Source organism: Lepidochelys kempii, chromosome 16 (assembly GCF_965140285.1).
Source record: "Lepidochelys kempii isolate rLepKem1 chromosome 16, rLepKem1.hap1, whole genome shotgun sequence".
Taxonomy (NCBI): Eukaryota; Metazoa; Chordata; order Testudines; family Cheloniidae; genus Lepidochelys; species Lepidochelys kempii.
Window position 1 is genome coordinate 28,035,207 of NC_136395.1, and position 19,076 is coordinate 28,054,282.

At 43.7% G+C, this 19,076-nt stretch overlaps 1 protein-coding gene across 14 annotated transcripts in view; it reads left to right on the plus strand.

Annotated features, from left to right (window-relative positions):
- The window catches only part of MVB12B (multivesicular body subunit 12B), a 112,692-nt gene that overhangs the window by 43,896 nt on the left and 49,720 nt on the right, over nucleotides 1-19,076 (plus strand). For 13 of the 14 annotated variants that reach the window (XM_073314858.2, XM_073314867.2, XM_073314856.2 and 10 more), the window contains exon 7: nucleotides 4,840-4,937. In XM_073314858.2, coding sequence (XP_073170959.1) covers nucleotides 4,840-4,937 — 98 coding nt within the window. Of the gene's footprint in view, nucleotides 1-4,839; nucleotides 4,938-7,290; nucleotides 7,689-19,076 lie in introns of those variants that run through there. The other variant, XM_073314863.2, reaches the window with a different exon arrangement.

Sequence of the window (19,076 nt, forward strand, 5' to 3'; positions counted from 1 at the left end):
GGCCAGGCCAGTGGCGTGGGCTAGCCACCCAGGTCCAAGGCCACCTGACTCCCTAGCTCCAAGCTCAGGTGGCTAGCCCAAGCTGCTGCCACCCCGCGTGGGGAGTCATGCCTCCCAGCTGCAGTGTAGGTGTCTCTTACGGGCCCTGCCAGGAAGGGTGAGCCGAGAGCAGGCATAGTCCGACGCTTGCTACACAGCAGCCGCTGGTGCTGAGAGTGGCTGTCCCCGCACCTGTGTCCGAGAGCAGTGGTCCGAGCTCCTGTCGCGTTTGATAGGCCGGCCTGAGAGTGTCCAGCTGGCTCTGCGTCCTTGCCCTGAGCAAGAGTCGCAGCGCTGGCTCCATTGGCAAGCCTGTGGCTGTGTTCTCCAGACCGGGCACCGCTGCTGAGCACCAGCATTACCACAATCTGTCTCCCACCCACCGGTCCCCTGCCGGGACATCTCTGCTCCCGGCCTCAAGGGAGTGTGAAGCCAGGGTGGGGTCTCTCTGACTCATCCCTGGTGGCAACTGCTGCAAGAAACTCCTTCTCTTGCCCCCAGTGTTTATCCATTTATCTCCTGCTAGCACCTACTTGCCATGGCCTGGGCATCTGCCAAGAGTGGGCTCCCTACTCCCTTTGCCGAAGGGCATTTAACAATCATAGCAGCACAAACCCAATTGTGCATTACAAGGGAGCCCATGTCCTTAGTCAGGCTGTGCACAAAAGAAACTCTCAATATCTAAATAAAAGTCCAAGCCCTCTAGATTAACATGAATGGAGTTCAAGAAACCGCCTTCTGTCTGGCGTCTCCGAATAGGACCCACAGTATGTTAAGTGCCCACAGAGCTTTCCTTCTGTATTTCTGATAAAGGGATTATGCCCAATTCCTGTTCTGCTGTCTGAACGTGCTCTTCCTTCACAGGAGTGGGGTGCAAGTTCTTCAGCTCACAGGTGAGCAGATGCTAATGGGTTAAAGTCTAATTGTTTAAATCTTCTAGGCTTTCCTCCCAGTTCTGTGATAATTTGATGAAGAACTTCACCCTAATTAAATATTCAAATGAGGAATAAGTGTCAATATGGCTTCCCATTGCCTGGAATGATGATTAATTGTATTCAAAACTCTAGTGGCCACTGTAATCTAAACCAAACCGTTGTTCTTGATTATTTCTGCAACACATTTGCCATGTTTTTGTTTTAAAATTTAAACTAGTAATTGATTTGCCATATGCCACAGAGCTGCACATGCTTTCGCGATACGTGTTTAGGAACTTGGGGAGTTTGTAATTGGGATTTTCTTGCTTTTTTCGATGGCAGTCTATTTTTTTTCCTTCTACAATGCAAAACGATTTGGCTTTCACAACCCATAAGGAAAATTCATTATGCAATCAAGTTAGTAGGTATGAGTTATATTGATCCTGGCCAAATGTTTGCATTAATTTAAAATAAATTAGACTGTGTTTCCCTTCTCCCCCCCCCGCCCCCTCCCGCCACCCCATGTCACATTTTTTTAAATTAGAATTTAAAGTTCTGATCTTGCACTAGAAATGGCACCAGCTCCTGTCCTGTGGTCTGGAAACTCAATTTCCTCCTTGGAGAGGCCCTTAAATCCAATCCCTGCACCATGTTTTATTCTAAATGACGAAATCCCATTTGGCTATCAGAAAGAATGGATGTTCACAAAAGAGCTGAGTGAAGAAGGGAGAGAGAATCCAAAAACATTTGTATTTATTTGAAAACCTCCTCCTATTTGACAGTGCCCATTATTCAGTATTATTAAATGAATACTCCACTAACATTTGAGGTGCCATCACTGCACATGGACATGTGAAAAGAAAGTTATGGGCTTGAATGCTCACCAAAAGCAAGTTTCAAATTGTAGGTTCAGTTTTAATATTCATAATTTATTCATCATAGGTGTGGCTGAGTGCTCTAGGTTCAGAGTTTAATTTTGATGTGTTTAAGATTAAGAATAAACTGGAGATGGTGCTGAGATACGAGCCAAGAGCTGGATATGTGCTTCTCTACTGCCATGCTCAAGTGTATGTGGGCTGAGTCTGTTTGAGTCAGAGCAATTCATTTTAATTACGCTGGTGGAATGTATACACCATCTTAGCATATGGCACTTATGAACCTGGTGCTTGGTGTGAATTGCCAGGAAATGGTGGTGATAGTCAGGTACTTTGTTCATTGGGTACGTCCCAACCCAAGGATTGAATTAAATTCTTATCTGAAGGTTCTTAGGTATGTAGAAGGTTACGGTCTCAACAACTTCATAATTTGCTTTCACAATGGGTACTATGAATTATTCTGATAAACCCATCATTTTTAGCCCGGTTGGTTGCTAAGATATGCATGTCCTGACTCTGGAGCGTGGGCTGGCTCTGTCTTCTTTTGAGGTCTTTTTGCTGAAGAGTAATCTCCCCATGGAAAAGATCCAGCATCTCTGTCGACAGACGTTGTTAATCTCTGGTGACGTCCATGCGCTCTGTACTCTGGATTTCATCAGGCTACAGTAAGCCTTTAAATTGTGTTGCTCAGAGATGTGCCCTTTGGAGTTCTGACTTATTTTCTCCCTGTGAATCTCCCATTGGGGTTACTGTGTATGCATGCGGAAGAAGAGAACAGACCCCCAACATAAGCAAGAGACATTCAGTTGTCCCTCACTGTTAATTGTCTGGGTGGCTCATCAGTAAATTCCTGGACAATTTCATTCAAAACTCAAGGGAAAGTGCATAACGCATAGAAGTGGTGTAACTGGGCTGGGGCTGCTACTGGCAAAAAGCCCCACATGGTCAGAGTTTTCAATAGAAAACTGTTGGCTAAATTTGAAAATGTTTTCACATGGCCTTTTTGGTTATTTGTTTTAATGTTTACTTGGAAATAGGTTTGGAAGTACACATTAATTCAAAGCAATGTTATCCCAGAGGGTCACAACCATTATCGTTGTTTTTAAAGCTGTTTCTCTGGTTTGTAGGAGTGTGTCCTGTTTTTAAAGGTAGCTTTTTTCCAACAAATATCTAATAAATAAAAATTCCTTGGCCTGAAAAACAGGCCAGACATTCTCTGCTGGAGAGTACATGATGCATTCCCTCCCCCCCCTCCCCAAAATATGGTATTTGTGTGGGGAAAGCACTACCTTGTTTTCTGGCAAATGGGCACTGCAAAGTATCTTCCCTTGTTTATGTAGCTTTTAAATGTATGAAATGGACAGCTGCTGCCTCTTCCCTTCATGCTAGACTAAGTCTTTGCTGTGAAGAGAGAAGCATCTTCATTACATGTGGCAACTGGGTCCAGAAGATTAATGATAACATTTAATAAAAATTCACACAGACCTAGAATCAGCAGTAGAAAATATAGATTTAAATTAAAAAGGAAAAGCTTGAATCTCCCATCAAAGCGTATAAATCTATAGCTAGCAAATATCATCTCCTAATAAAATGTATTCTGTAACTGAAGGGCTTTGGATGAAGCTGTCTCTCTAGTTTAGTTTAGTGACCACATTAATTGAATCAAGTATGAAGACTGGTTTAGGGGACAAAATAAAATTTTCTTCTGCGTTCACTTAGACATATCAGGTGGCAGGAGAAATTGTGACCTTCTCTTCCTATCCACCTGAAGTATAGTAAATTGGAGAGTTGGTCAGTTCGCCATTAATAGAGGCGGCCTGGATGGTAAATAGGATCCAGCACAGGATTATGAAGCAGATGTCATGGGGCCATGATTCCCTGCCTGGTTTCTTGAACAGGGAGTGCAAGGAGCATGGAACCTAAAAACTTACCCTCACTGGTTAGTGGCTGTCAGGTTGGAGGTTTAGGTTTTTTTCTCTGTTGCCAAACAGCTTGTGTGAATAATCACACCCCCAGACTCCAGATTTTGAAAATCAACTGCTTGCAAATGACCACAAGACAGAACTTGCATTTCTGGCCCTGGTACCTACTAGTACTGGGATTCCCTGAGCATCACTTCCAGCTCCTAGCCTGTGGCTGACGGGGATTCTGGGAAGCTTGCCTGCATTCTCTAGCCCACTCTCTACACCATTCCCTACAGCATGTGCGATTTTCTTTTAATAGTTCATAAATGCTGAGCTATTGAAATGGCCCTGACTTCATTTCTGCAGGCTTGTTTTATTTACAGCATGTGCTGAAGTTAAGGCTTAATTAAAGTTTTTTAACTAAGTGGGCGGGAGGGAGCCTTGTGTTGCTGCCCCTACCAGCCGCGGACTGTGTTGCTGGCGACCACGTGCAGCTCTGTGGAGCGTTTTCCTGGGGCAGGGTTTAGTTGGTTTCTCAAGGGCAGTATGGAAAGGGTGAGATGGAAAATACTGGGCCTCTCCGAGTGTGGGGCAGGAGGAAACCACCTCGTACATTTGGGTTCTGTTTGGAGCAATCGAGCCTGAGTTGCTGAGGGGAGGATGCAGTGGGCTGTCAAGTTCAAAAAACATCTGCCCAGGGATTGTATTTGTGGATGTAGCAAGGTCACAGGGCTTTATCTTACAGAGAAATCCAGACCCACAGTTGTAATAGACATCCACTGACTGCTTGAAAGATACACATTTAGCTCCTTCAGTGCCTGCCTGCAGACTGTTAGTACTGCATCATGGGGACACTTCTATAAGTCAAGGGAATGCTCATGAAAAACTGACACCTGCCCCATACCGCTCCATGCTGCTCTCAGGGGCGGGTGGGTGGGTGGGTCACCAACTCTGTCACTTTCCTGTGATTTGGGCCCACTCTGCCTTTTGCTCGCAGTTTACCACTTGAGCTCACAGGAATTATCATCAGGTTAAGGAATGGGGTGATAACAGCATCTTCTCCTGCTCTGTAATAATGTCATCTCCATTCCCCCCTCTCTTCACCAGGCACATATCTCTGACGCTTCCCGCGAGCTTTCGAGGCAAAAGTAACAACTCCCGACTCGACTTTGAACACCAGCACTCAAATTTATACGCCATATCAGGTAAGCTAGTGTATGCAGTGATGACTCTCTCTTATACTATGCTCTGTCAGCTTAATCAGAAAGTATAACCAAATAGAGCAGTCCTGGCTGCATAAAAAGGAAAGAGGTGTGGGATCCATGCACTGGACTTCCAAGATTTCTGTCACTCAAGCATCAAAAACATGTGGGATGCGAATTAGTTCCAGAGGATGTTCAGGCACAACTGTTAGGAACAGTGAGTGCCATTGTTCACTGGAAACAGTGGAGCCCGGTGGGAGTATGGGTGCTAGGAGTGGGATTTCTAGGTAGTTTTTGTCAGTCTAACACCTCTACGTATCTTTCTTCCTCTCCCCTTTGCCCTGATCCTTAGCTTGCCTCCCCTTATTTACCTCATAAAACCCACAGCTTCTTTCCATGCTTACAGGACACTTCTTTCAGTGTGATAAGCCCGGTTTCCGCATAGACACTGCTCCGGTTTCTTCCCACCCCCACCCAAAAAACAAACAAACCCACCACATACATAGTGAAAATAAAATAACCGAACTCCTGCACACTCAGTGTGTCGTGTGCAGGCACAGCATAAATTACCTCACCTCCTCTGGGATAAATCAAAAACTAGACACTCTTTGGTTTTAAGGGGGTTGTTACTTTTAGAACCTCTCTAGCTTTTTTTCCGGGTGGGGGGCATACTCCTATTTCCCTCCATTATCTGCAAATTCCAGAGTGGCCTTAATCTCACTCTCTTCAGGAGCACTGGGGCCTTTCATGCTCTTTCCCCAGACGTCTTGGATACTGGAAGAGAGAGACACCAGAATCCCGTGCACGAACCACATATGTGATATGAGCACACGTTGACTCTTTATTCAGAAAATGGCACTATGTGCCATCTGGGGCAGGCCTACGCATACTAGAGCTGGTCAAAAGTCTCCAAATTTCAATGTGGAAAAAATGTCAATGAATATTTTTCCTGATTTTTTTTTTCCCCTCATACTAGCTCTAGTATGCATGTAAATGAAAGAACAACTAAATACATATGTAAATACCATGAGCAGGAACGAGACCATGCATGTGTATAAATGAAAATAACCAGCCAGCGCAGAATATTTCGGTCCCTGCACATGATCCCGTGTCGGTACTGGACCTAAAGCTCGGCCCATGCTGACACCTATGCAAACCCATTTCAGGAGGACTTTTGTCTACAGATTCTTTATTTCTGTGGTGATGGTTGGGCCAGAAAGAACACAAAAACAGCCATACTGGGTCAGACCATTGGTCCATCCAGCCCGGCATCCTGTCTTCTGACAGTGGCCAGTGCCAGATGGTTCAGAGGGAACAAACAGAGCAGGCAATCATTGAGTGATCCAGCCCCTGTCATCCAGTCCCAGCTTCTGGCAGTTGGAGGTTTAGGGACACCTAGAGCATGGGGTTGCATCTCTGACCATCTTGGCTAATAGCCATTGATGGACCTATCCTCCATGAACTTCTCTAATTCATTTTTGAGCCCCTTTATACCTTTGCCCTGGCAACCCATCTTGACACTCAGATACAAGGCTGGAATTGCCTGGCTGCAGCTAGGAGGTTGTGAGGGGAGTTTTTATAAATATAAAATCTCACAGAGCCAGTCACTGTGGAGCCAAGAGCAGTGTAGTCTGGAAGCCATTTGTAGTCCACAGCAATAATAAATGTAGTGGTCCTACAAACTTCTGAATAATGTTACGTATTATGTGCCAAGATGGCATTCTTTATGTTAACTACCTACATACAGGGTGTGTGTGTGGGGGGGGGGGGTGTGCACACGCGCGCGCACACACAAAAAAATCATATCCTGCACTAACCGCTACGGTTCAGAATAATATCAGACTTAAATGATTTTCTCAAGTGCTTTTCCCTAGACTAATTTCAGGCCTTTAAAACTGTTGTGGTAGCCTTGGTGAAAAGCGAATTAGCCTTAGTGTTCCCTTAGTTGTGTCACTTTCACAAAAGGAAGAAAATATCTGGCTTTAAAATTTATTGTGCCAAAATCTGGCCAGGAAATTGGTTGCCTCACTAGATTATGGTGGATTTACAGGTCTGATTGGGACCCCAGGAAAACCAGCCATGAATTCAGTGGGTGTAAGATAGAGTATATTGTGCTTGCGCATCGTAAGGGAGGAAAAGGTGGCAAACCTGTGCCATCCACAGGATCTTTCTGTTAATGGTGAGTGACACTTCTAACACAGGAACATGGCATTAATTCATGTACCATCATCAAACGGTTATTTAAAAGATAATCTCCTGCTAAAACTGCAGCTTCAGATTCCTGAATGTATGGAATATAACAATGGCATAATTCATGTCAGGACTGGTTTTTCTCATTACTCTTTTGCCCTAATAGATTTGGCTCTGTAAGGGAAAGCATGTTCTTGTGCTCACATCACACCGGTCTAGAGGGAGGAAGGGAAGGTCATGAGTTCTCACTTACTGACACCTCATGAGCCCAACAGGCGCCCGCAGGCGGAGAAGCAATATTTCTGCCTGAAAGCTGCTGGAGAGACCCCTTGGTCGTAGGAATTCCTGGGGACTGCTGCTTCCGGCAGCAGAACGAGCATGGAAAGATGACCTATTTTATACAGACCCTGAATATTTCACCAGATGTTTACAGGCAAAGTGCAAAACAAGCCTATAAAACCAGGCAAAGCAATAGGCTTCAGTGTTTGCACAAATTTCAATCAAAGTATGTAACTTTTTTTTCTGCCTGCCAGTCCTCCTCCAGGCCTATTGTAATACAAGCTGCGGTGCTTCTGTTTGTTGTAATGGCTATTGCAGCTGTGAACGTTTCCACAGAAAAGGTCTAGTGATGTGAAACCTCCTGTGCGTTGACAGGCGTCTTGGTGTGCCGTCTGACCGTCGCTGCCTGTTCGGCAGCCTTGATTAGGTGCTGTCTGTGACCATTCCCTCTGAGTGCTTCACATTACAAAGGCACATTTAGCATCCGGACACAGTGGTAGCCATTCAAAAATGTCCTGTTCTGTCTATGTAATTTGCAGTCAGTCAGTTTTATCTACAGTACAGCGTTAGTCTCTTGCTACAGGGCTATGGTAACAGGAAACTTACGAATGTACACACCTGATTACTCTGCTGGGGTCTAGATTTGCACAGGTAGGATACTGATTGTGACATGCTGCGGGTCTTGTACTTGCTTCTTGCAGTTTAAGAGCTTGTGTCTAAGGAGAGACCGCAGTAGATACTGGCAGTGAAGCAGAATCCTTCAAAGGAGAATGGCTAGAACTGTTGGGTGGGAATCAAAATAGACTGAAAGTCAAGGCTGGCTGCTACTCTAGAAAGTGTCGGGGAGGGTGTTACGGAGCCTGGATGTTTTATTGGGCCAGGTCAGCGTTGGATTAGAAGGAAATACTGTGTCCCCGGCTGCTTATTGGGGGTTCTGCAAATGTAGCCCCCCGCTTCGGTGCTGTTTCCACATGCTGGTAGCTGCTGTATGCCAGGCTCTCCCTGGATCTCAGTTCTATTGAGGAGCAGAGCATTATGCTGCGGTATTTGAGAAGATCATACACCTTTCACTGGGAGTCTGAGTCCTCACCAGTCGCTAACTTCGTAGCATTCCCGACCTGCACACATGTGAGCCTGACTCCCTGTTTCTTTTCAGTTGGTTAAAGGTAATTCTGTTTACAGGTAGCTGCATTGTTCTTTCAAGCCTCTTAGGACTAGCAGAAATGTAGCTATCTGAACAATTTAGTGGGTCTAAATATTGCTTTGCTAAGCAGTCAGTGGGACAGTGGCAGATAGGCATCTGTGAAATCTGCTCCCTCTCTAACTACCTATTAGCTCCAAAATGCCCTTTGAAAGGGACAATAACCAGGCTTTTCCCTGAACCACAGAGCCAAGGAAATTCTGAATTAGCCACATTCTGTATTCTCCCAGTGCAGGGTTCTGTCATTAGCTTGTGATATTCCCAGACCTAAAACTTCATTCAGGATGATTATCAGTAAATGAAGGATTTAAAAAAGAAAAAAAAACACTTGCAAGAAAGTTGTAATGAGCAAAGACACCACCACTAAAAGCCAGGAAAGTCTGATTGCTTTCTGTCATAGTGTCATGGTTTTCCTTTAGCATAATCCCAGACTGATTTTACCTTTCTGTCCCTTGCAGCCCTGAGCGACACATTTGTGTTGATGATTTGTCATTTCCAGGCAGTCAGTTATTTAAAAATGCCTAGTTTATAAAGGGTTAGGGATTTACTAAGAACCTCCCAAGTGTGGCTTTGCCTGCTGCATCATGATTGTTACCTAAAATATATAACGATGGCTAGCAGAGTGGTGGAAGGGAGATGCAATGTCCTTCTTTAACAGGTTAAGCCAGTCTCTAACCACTAAAGCTTCCTTTGCAGAGTCTAGTGCTGGCCGCTGTGGGAGACCATGTACTGGGCCAGATGGTCCTTGGGACTAATCCAGTCTGCAGTCTCTGTATTGCTATCCAATAATTGGACATTTGCACCTCTGAAAGCTTGCTTACTGCATCTTTCTTAATGAGCAGTTACTCAGGTGAAAGCCTGGAGCCGCAGTGTGGTACAGTGAGCCTTTGCTGCCTTGGCAGTTCCAGTTCGTGTGGCATTAGCAGTGACTCCGGAAAGTTGACTAGGAACTGCTGTGGGAAAGTCAGATTGCCTAGAGAGAAATCCTTCAGGAGGATGGAGCCAGGGTGGAGGCTCCCTGATTGGTTGGGCTGTACTTTTGTTTTCCAGCCCCCTGTAGAGGCCAGCTTACATGGGACACTGCTGATTTCTGTAAGCTCCCATTAGCAGTGGTACAGAAGTGATAGGTGGCTAATGCTGCGGATGGAGAGGCGCTGGCTCTGTCTGGCGCTCACTGAAATGGCTGTTGTTCTTATTGCACAATTCTGACATCCTAGGAAAGCAAAAGCAATTCCAAATAATTAATGATTTTTGAATATCTGCTTCCCTGCCATTGCAATTTTAATTTAGTCCTCATTTAAATAGCAGATGGGCAGTTAATCAATTTCATAATATGTATAATTATCTCCATCACCCATATTAAAAATTTCAGACAATTGGTATAGATTTTTTTTTAAAGGAGGGTGGAAGGGAATCTGTGTATGTTACACCAAGGAGGGTAAAAAAGAGCACACGTAGTGCGTATTCTGAACGTACAGAGCTAGGCCCTGCCCTCAGATGGTGTAAGTTGGCATGACAACATTGGACCTGGCCATTATCTCTGTAATAGTTAAATGACTCCAGATCTGTAATTAAGGTGAAAATAGAGCTGAAAGTTGGTTGGTTGGTTGATCTTTGGACATTTTCACTCTCAGCAATTAAATGCTGGGTGACAGAAAAAAAAAAAGATTCTTGATTGCAAGTTAGAGCAATAAATTAATCTTCAAGATTTGCTGTATATAGAAAAATACAACCCCAAATCTGTAATGCTGCTCGGGGTTTCCCTGCACAGAGCTCTGGTGCAGGATCAGGGCCTCTGTCTGGAATCACTTTATTCTTTTTCACACACAAGATGTTTTCTCCCCACCTTGTCACACCCCAGGACTGGAGCACCCATCTTTAGAGCCAGGATTATATATGACTGGATCTGCAAAGGGTCTCCTGTGCTGTTGGGAGCATGGCACCAAACAGTGGATTGAGTTTTATTATACGTTTTCAAATGACCATGCATTAGGACAGGGAATGCCTCATTCCAGACAGATCCATCGACAATGCTGCTCAGTATTTTACAACATAGTCCTTTTTCATAGCCTTCAATTTAATTAAGATGTTGTTGTGACTACATATTGCCTTCATTTCAGACCTCAGCATCCCTGAGCATATTGCTTTGGCTTATCAAAGCTACAAGGACAGAGAGAGAGAGCCCTCTCATGCAGCCACAGATAATAGCTTACAGGGAAAATTCCTGAATGAGGTGAAAAATTATTTATAATAATGGTGCTCAAATAAGTCACTTTAAGGGTATATAAATTTTTATGATAGTGTACAAACAGCCATAGCTCGCCTTGTCTCACCATCTATCCCTGCGAAGAATGAGAACAACATCTAGCATAAAGAAAAATATAATAAGAAAACTAAGAAATGAATGGGCAGGGCTGAAGGATTGATCGCCCTGCATATTTGTATATCCTGATGTAAAAGGTGCTGCTGACAGGTGGCCAGGTTTTCTCTGTATAAAACCATGTGTGTGCTGTCAGGGCCGTGCAAGCAGCCTTGTTTCGATTGATGAATTGCCTGCTTTCTTGATTAAACCTTCCGTCACTTAAGAAACAAAGAGCCTGTGTTTGGATGGCAGAGTGGGACATGTCACAAAAATCTGTCTGCTTTACCTTTGTGCAGATGTTGGGCACAGACTGTAACATGTATTATTAAAATGAATGTGGCATTTACTGTGCATTATTTCTTTCCTGGGAGAAAGGACCTGTAAATTATATGCTAATAATAAGCTTTAACCCTTTCAGAAAGTAAGAGATTTAAGAGTGCAAATATTCCTGCAGTCCTCGCTAATTGGATGTGCTTTAATACCACTGTAGCTATCTCACTGAAGTTAATAAACAGGGTGTTTCAGGCCAATATGCTGATGCCCCTTGGGGTTCTTGCCTCCAATAAGTTTTCTGCTGTGTAAGTGCCACTGAAACATAAACCTTTTGAATTACAAGATACTCCATCGAAAGCCCTCTTCAAGTTCTGCTTAGAGATGGAAGACATCTGCCTGCTCAAAGAGAGGCCTGCGGTGGGGCAGGTTAGAGTCAGCCATGCATAGGACACACAGCGCTATCTGTTTTAGGAGCTTGGCACCCCGCTGCACAAATTGCACCAGCTTTTTAAAAACTCCTACCATTTCAGCCCCTCAGGAGCAGAGGTGGGCATGGGAGTGTGGCAGTGTTTTGTGCCACTAGCCAATGGCTGACCTGGCAAAGCCATAGTCTGTCAGTTATTTGTGATTTCTGAAAAATAATTTGTGGTATATTTGGGCAGTTCAACAGGACACGTGTAATCATAGCTAGAGATCTCTCTGCTAATCCAGCCATGGCAAAGTCACCTCTGGTGAAAGTGACTGTGTAGGATTATCATTTATATTTTATGTGAAATTCCTCTGTAGGCAACTTCTGAATCACATTTCACACAAGCTCAGTTTGTACAAAATCCTGTGTCATGCACCCAGATGGAAATATATTTATATATGTTTATACATCATCCTGTGCCACACACCAGATGGATCTTTATTAAGCAGTGCTTGTAGCTTTTGGGGTTTGAACACCTGCTGTCATGGTGTCCATATAAAGACAGTATTATGCAAAATGTGGTGGACTCTCGTAGACTTTAAGGTCAGAAGGGACTATTATGATCTTCTAGTCTGACCTGCACAACGCAGGCCACGGAATCTCACCCACCAGCTCCTGTAACAAACCGCTAACTTATGTCTGAGCTATTGAAGTCCTCAAATCATGGTTTACAGACTTCAAGGTGCAGAGAATCCTCCAGCAAGTGACCCGTGCCCCACACTCCAGAGGAAGGTGAAAAATCCCCAGGGCCTCTGCCAATCTGCCCTGGGGGAAAATTCCTTCCTGACTCTAAATATGGCGATCAGCTAAACCCTGCACAGGAGCCATCAGAATGTGCATACCATGTAGCCAAAGTCCCTTTGAGTGAATTTGTGAAGGCCATAAACTTATAGATATCACTGCAACTGATTTTATCTCAGCCAAAACTCTAGTTTCAGTGAGTGAAATCCTGCTCTTGTGCATTTTTTTTATTTAGAAGAAATCTTCAGGTACCATGCTGCTGATGCATCCGATGAAGTGAGCTGTAGCTCACGAAAGCTTATGCTCAAATAAATGGGTTAGTCTCTAAGGTGCCACAAGTCCTCCATCTCTTTTTGCTGATACAGACTAACACGGCTGCTACTCTGAAGCATGCTGATGATGATTCGCCTTGGCCACAGCTGAGTTTGTTGCTCTTGAAGGATAAAATATGAGAACTGCTGGTTGTGGAAAGGCAGCAGAAGACAGGTAAAGAGCACTTTGATACATTGTTGGTCAGATAACTTCTAAAGAGCACTTGCCAGCTGTCCGCCCTAAAGAAATAAAATATTTTGGTGCGTGTCCTTTAAAACTGATTAGGTGGATGTCATTGTGGCAGCCATGCGGACGGAGTCTGTGGTGGTGTTAGTCCATCACACAGGATCCAGAAGTGCATTGCCTGCTGTCAGTAGCAGTAAGGGAAGAAATTACTAAATAAACCTTTTTAAGAAAAAATAGGGTTAAGAAATTGACATCATTGCTAAATTCTACATTTGCAGAAGGGTTTGATTTAGTTACAGATCGTCTAGAAATCCACATCCCTGGAGCCAGCATTAAAAGTATTTGGTAAGAGTGCTATTTTTAGTAATTTGATTTATCACTATATCCTTCCGAGTTCTGAAGTGCTGGGAGTTCATAACGAATCTTGATACCACTTCTTTGTTGCCTAGACCAAAACTTACACTTCAGAATGTTTTATGCAGTTAGAGCATAATACCTGCATGTGAAGTGGGTTGCAACTAAGTACCAGTCAAATATATTTCCTTATTTTATTCTGAACCCCACTTTTATTTCATTCCGGCTGTAATCCTGGATTTAGTTGCAGTATTCTGAAAATGCCCATTTCTGTTCTTGAATACTTACAGGTTTTTTGTTTGTTTGGGGATTTTTTGGGGTGCCGGGAGGGTGTGGGGAGGGGAGTTAACTGAAGATGAAGGTCTCAACCAGCTTAATGTAAAGGACAGGTGGTTTGTAGGTCAGAGTTGAGATGGAATAGATCTGTCACATCCCTGAAAAGAGGCTAATTATTCTACAGATTTGTTTTACAGTTGTCTATAAGAAAACGAATGACACAAGCTCTAGCAGAGCTGAAATCCTTTGTTAGGCAGAGAACTGTTTTCTGCATGCCTGACTTGTTTTATAGCATCCAAGACCTAGTGAGCTCCCGGTAAAGTAACATTCACTATTGGAAGGAAGCAGCTGCACTTGCCATTTTTTGCCCTGTGCATCACCTGTAGGTGACCCATTTGGAAGGAGCCAAGAAATGGAGCAGTGCCGGGGGGGAGGGTTTTCCAGTCTATGCTACACCTGGTTTCTGTAGTGCTCACACACAATCACTTGTGGGATGTCTGGTTTCTCTGACTAAAATACAACATCTGAGAGGATAGTAAACACTCGCTAGCACCAGATTCAACTGGCAAGACCGAGTGATGGTCACTAAAAGCCTGACAAATCCAAAAGGGAGCTTGTCCCGGCAGCTCTGGGAGATGAGATATTGGCACTCCCCTCGTGGCTAGCTTTGGTGCTATGACGCCTTTGGTTACGGCATCATCTGAATTCTTGAGACATCATACATGGTTGAGAAGGAGAGCAGAGCAAATTCTGCAAAAAAATGTCCATAAATCTTAGTTCCGAAAAGGGCCTGGAGTTCCGTGACAGTCGTGAGTGACATTTTTGTTTGCAAAAATATCCTCATAATTCCACATGGGCCCTCTCTGGGATTGATTATGGACCAATAAGCCGTCCAATCACGTAGCAGAAACAACTCTGACTGTGTCACTTAGGTAACTGCTCACCTTGCACAATTAGCAACTTACTGATAGCAAATTGTCAAAACAACCATCTAAGCAGACCGCAGGCCAGCAGCCCATGGGGTGACACATGTTCACACAAAGCATTCGCCAAGTCACTTCACGTGCCAAATGCATTGAAATTTGTAGGGCTGGAGTCTCCAATCTACTAAGACCTGTTTGCACAGCACATGGTGGCCTTAAAGCAGCCAGAGATACCACAGGGGAAAGGTCCTCATTATAACGGAAATCTGTGCTGGAGGAGAACTGGTAGAGTTAGCATAGACCTTTGTCCCTGGGGTCAGGGCAGAAAGGGGCACGGCAGGGGCAGGGAGGAGCTGAGCTCTGCTATGCCTGATCATCTGCAGGAATAAGGGACTTTGCACCAGCACTGTGAGTTAGAGGAGGCACCTGCTGCCCTAGTGTACGCCAAGACTGAGCAGGCCTGAATCTGGGAGCTGCAGCTTGCTCCCTTCAGCTGCCCCTTGTTCTGCACTCAGATGTAGAGGAGAACCAGGTCCTTAGTCTGCTCATAGCTAATTTAGAAACAGACCAAGGGGCTAACTTTGCCCAGTTTGCTGTGAATTGCACCCCCAGCTCTGCTGAGGATAGAGGGGAGCCAGTGAAGAGCTAACCCAGGTCTTCCAGCCTCCATCTCTCTCTGACTGTCCTTAGCCAGGGCAGGCTGGTGGTCTCACTTTGGCATCATGAGGAAGCCCACACCCCACTCACTAACCAGAGTCAGATTCTGGAGCAAGAGCTACAGTTATCTGAGCGTTGTCTTCCGGGTGTTTGCAGTAGGAAAAGTTTGGAAGCTTCAATTCAGTGCTGTGGAGGGAAGAACATAAGATCAGACGTAGGTATAAGTGATAATCCCAACACAGCTCTATAACTGCGAGTGCCGGAGACAGCAAAGACATCGGAAACTCATCGTATTTATGATCTGGGGAACCATCAAAGCAAATGGATTCCTGAGATAAATGCCAACTTCCTTTCCTGGCTAGATAATGGAGATCCTGGCAATGGGTAACTATGAATTCCCTCTGCCAGGTGTGCTGCAGTTTATCGGGTTCTGGGAACACTTCAGGCATCAGTGGAACGTATGCTCCGAAGGAAAGAACAACCTTGGCATTGGCACAGGAATCAGTCGGGCTCTAAGTGTTCAAAACTTCTTTTAAATCCAGTGATCTTTGAGAGAAAGTGCTCAGATACTCCCGTGATGGGTAGCCTCTTAAAAACTTGGTGGATAGATGGATGAATAGCTGCCCCCCTTTCTCTTCAGGAGGCATTTGGAATGGAAATAAAGCATACAGGTCTAGAGGCATACAGGTCTGGAGTCCCTGCACAATAAAGTCACTGCCAGAGGCTGGGTTTTATTCTGCTCCTCACACTAGTCTGCTCCCACATGCCTTCATCTATTGCAAACAATTTGACTTCCCACAGCCCATCTCTGTACCACTGCTCTGGGTCTGGCATGTGCCTTTTCCTCCTGAAACACCTCTGAAAGGGTTTGCCATCCCATTGCCACAGACCCTGATCTGAATTTCATAGCCCGGTCCGTTTGTAGAATCAAATTCCCTATAAACAGTTCAGCGTGTGATGGCTTTGCTCTCTGTCAGTGCCTACTTTGGAATTGTGATTGGCTCAGAGGATTCAGAAGCTCGCTGTCTACGCCACATAAAAAAACCCTTCTTTTTAATTGGTTTTCCAGATTTAGAAAGAGAGGAAAATTAAATATTTCCTTACATTTCAGCACGCCATGCTTTTTTCCTTTTATAAAACGTCAGGTTATCCATGCCACAGTACGGCCATGTCTCCTCGATATACATTTGCTTAAGGTATAGTATCTTTTGTCTGCATGTAATGAGGACAGACGTTTTAATCAGAGGTTAGTCATTTATTTTTGCAAACTATTGTTTTGATTCATCATTTTTGCAGATAATTAAATGGTTCACTTGGCACAGTGTGTCCGCTGTATTAAAACAGGTAATTTTGAAAAAAGAAAGATGCTGGGGTTTTGGATCACTGCACAAGAATTGCTTTTATCTTCATCATTGAACATAGTTTCTGGTTGTTTTGCATTACCCTCTTATGTTCAAGTGTTTTAGTGGACTCCACTCTCTAGAGGCGAGGCCCTGTGCTGCATTTTGACATCCCAGCTTTTGAACTCAATGCATCTCTCCAAGAAGAGAAGCAGAACCAAATTTAAATTTGTGACACTGAATTTTAATCAGCGAGGTCCATAATAACAGACCAGTTGTGACATTAGCTGAATGGCTTGGGCTCTGCATTGAAACCCCACTGGGCCAAGATTCAAGTCAGCCTCTGCTTTTGCCCTATTGCAATTTCCACCCTTTTGGCTAGAGAGAGTCCTGGACAATCTTCAGGAGTGTAAAAGGTTCCATTTATTGCCAACAATTGGTGGAGGGAGGCTGAGGTCTTGTGTAAAAGGCAGCACATGCATATTTCAAAAAGTAAAATCTTATTTATTTAGACAAAGTATAGACATGTATTTACTAGAAAATATGAGAGAGAGAGTGTGTGTACTTCTAAAATCAGTTCTCCTATTGTGTATGGTTTTCTGTCTGCTTGCTGATGTGCAGTAATGTTTTGTGTCCTCCTTTCACAAAAAGTAAGCAACACTCTAATCAGGTCATTGACCAGCTGGTGAATGGTGGAGCTCCAAGGTCTGCTATTAACAATATTATTTTTCAAACATGTAGATTTTCTGGTTAATTCAGTGATAAAGCTGTTTTTTATGTCAAACAGGTAAACTTTGGAGGTTCATTTTTCCTAAGTTATGCAAAACTGTAAAAGCCTTCACTACAGCCCTGCTCCCTGTATGCCTCTCTCCAGAGCTAAGTCTCGGCTAATGCACCAAGTCACAGCTTTGGTGAGAGTGCACAGCTACACTCCCAATGTCTCTATCCATTTTTCCAGTGCTTATAATGTCTTCAAGGGATTGCCTGCTTCTCTCTCTCTGTCCAGGGATTTATCTTGATCCAGTCCTAGGCAGTGTCTGAGCCTGTGGGCTCATAAATACTGACACACAGAAATAATGATAAGCTCCCTGTTCCTCCCAAGGTTGCGGGTTTATAAGGTTTGGTTTGCAGGAAAGCTAACTTGGAAAGGTGGGATTTTCATTAAGTTCCGAAGGTGATGAGGTCCTTGGTCATTCTTGTATCTGGAGTCGAACGCCAGTTCCTGCACTCGCATAAGCCTACCTCCGTTGACCAACAGTGCAGTTTTTCCAGTGCATCATAGTTATAATGAGACAAGTAATGACCATGGAGGCAACTCGGACCCAGCCCATGGAGGGCTCTGGTTGTTAGGACAGAGACCTTGAACTGGACTCTGCAGTCAGTGGGGAGCCAGCGTACCAGCGTGATGTGCTCACTGCTACTCATATCGCTATGCAGACAGGCTGCTGCATCTTGTACTGGTTGCTGGAGGAGTGAAGCCTTCAAGAGGAGCTGCAGTGTATTTGTTTTGCTTGTATGAGTACCATAGTTTAATTTTTTTTAATCAAAAGCTGTTGTGTAGTTTGGATATTTAAACAGTTATTAACCGAATGACAATTAACAGATTGCATAGACAGATTTTCTTTTGAAAACCTCTGAAATTGAGTACGGTTTGCAAAACTATCACAGCATAGTAATGACAATGAATTTTGATTTCCCGGAACTGATATTAGACTCCTTATTAAACTATGTGCATCTGCTTTTAATTTACTCCAAATAATTGGAAAATGCAATGAAGCTTTCCAATTAAAGCACGGCTTTATGCTGTTTAATAATACCCCCATAATATTATAGCTTATGAAGTGACAGGTGAGTTGGTGTATGAATAAAACATAAAGGCAGCAATAAGGGACAGAAAACTGGAGACAGTTGTTGGGGATTTTAAATGCTGGATGTAATTTGCATATATTAATCTCTTCTTTTCAGCCTTATCAGGCGTTCTTCAGTATTTGAAGTTAAAATAGCGTTGACAGGCGGGAGTACGCTTAGTTTTTTCAAGGATTTATTACTTGTATAATTTCTGATCTTTAATAAGCAGATATGACTGATCCTCATAGTTCTATAGAAATCAGTTAATTGTTCCAGATGGCGTGTACTGATTATGCAAAATTACTTTTCACACCATTTTTTTTTTGGTGATAGTTTGGAGTAAAATTAAATTTTTTATAGCCTTCTTATCATGCTGTTTTACAGTGGTTTTTGCACAGAAGTTGAATTTAATCTACTATATTACATTGACCAGCACAGTTACTCTAATGGAGCATTTTGTGATTTGAAGAAGAATAATAGAACACATTGCTCATTGTTCGTTACTGTGCTGCTAATAAAAAGGAGTTCCAGTGTAGAGAACCAGGCTGTTGTTTATGAAGAATGCATAATTCACACAGTTAAAAATGCAAACTTATTACATGGAGATGTTTTCTCTCCTTTGGATAAAAGATCTGGGCAGAACAAATGAAAATAGCCTTGTTGCTACAGATTTCACCTAATAAATGAGGATTTTTTTTTTAATGACTGGTGCAGTTAAATTGGGGGGGGGG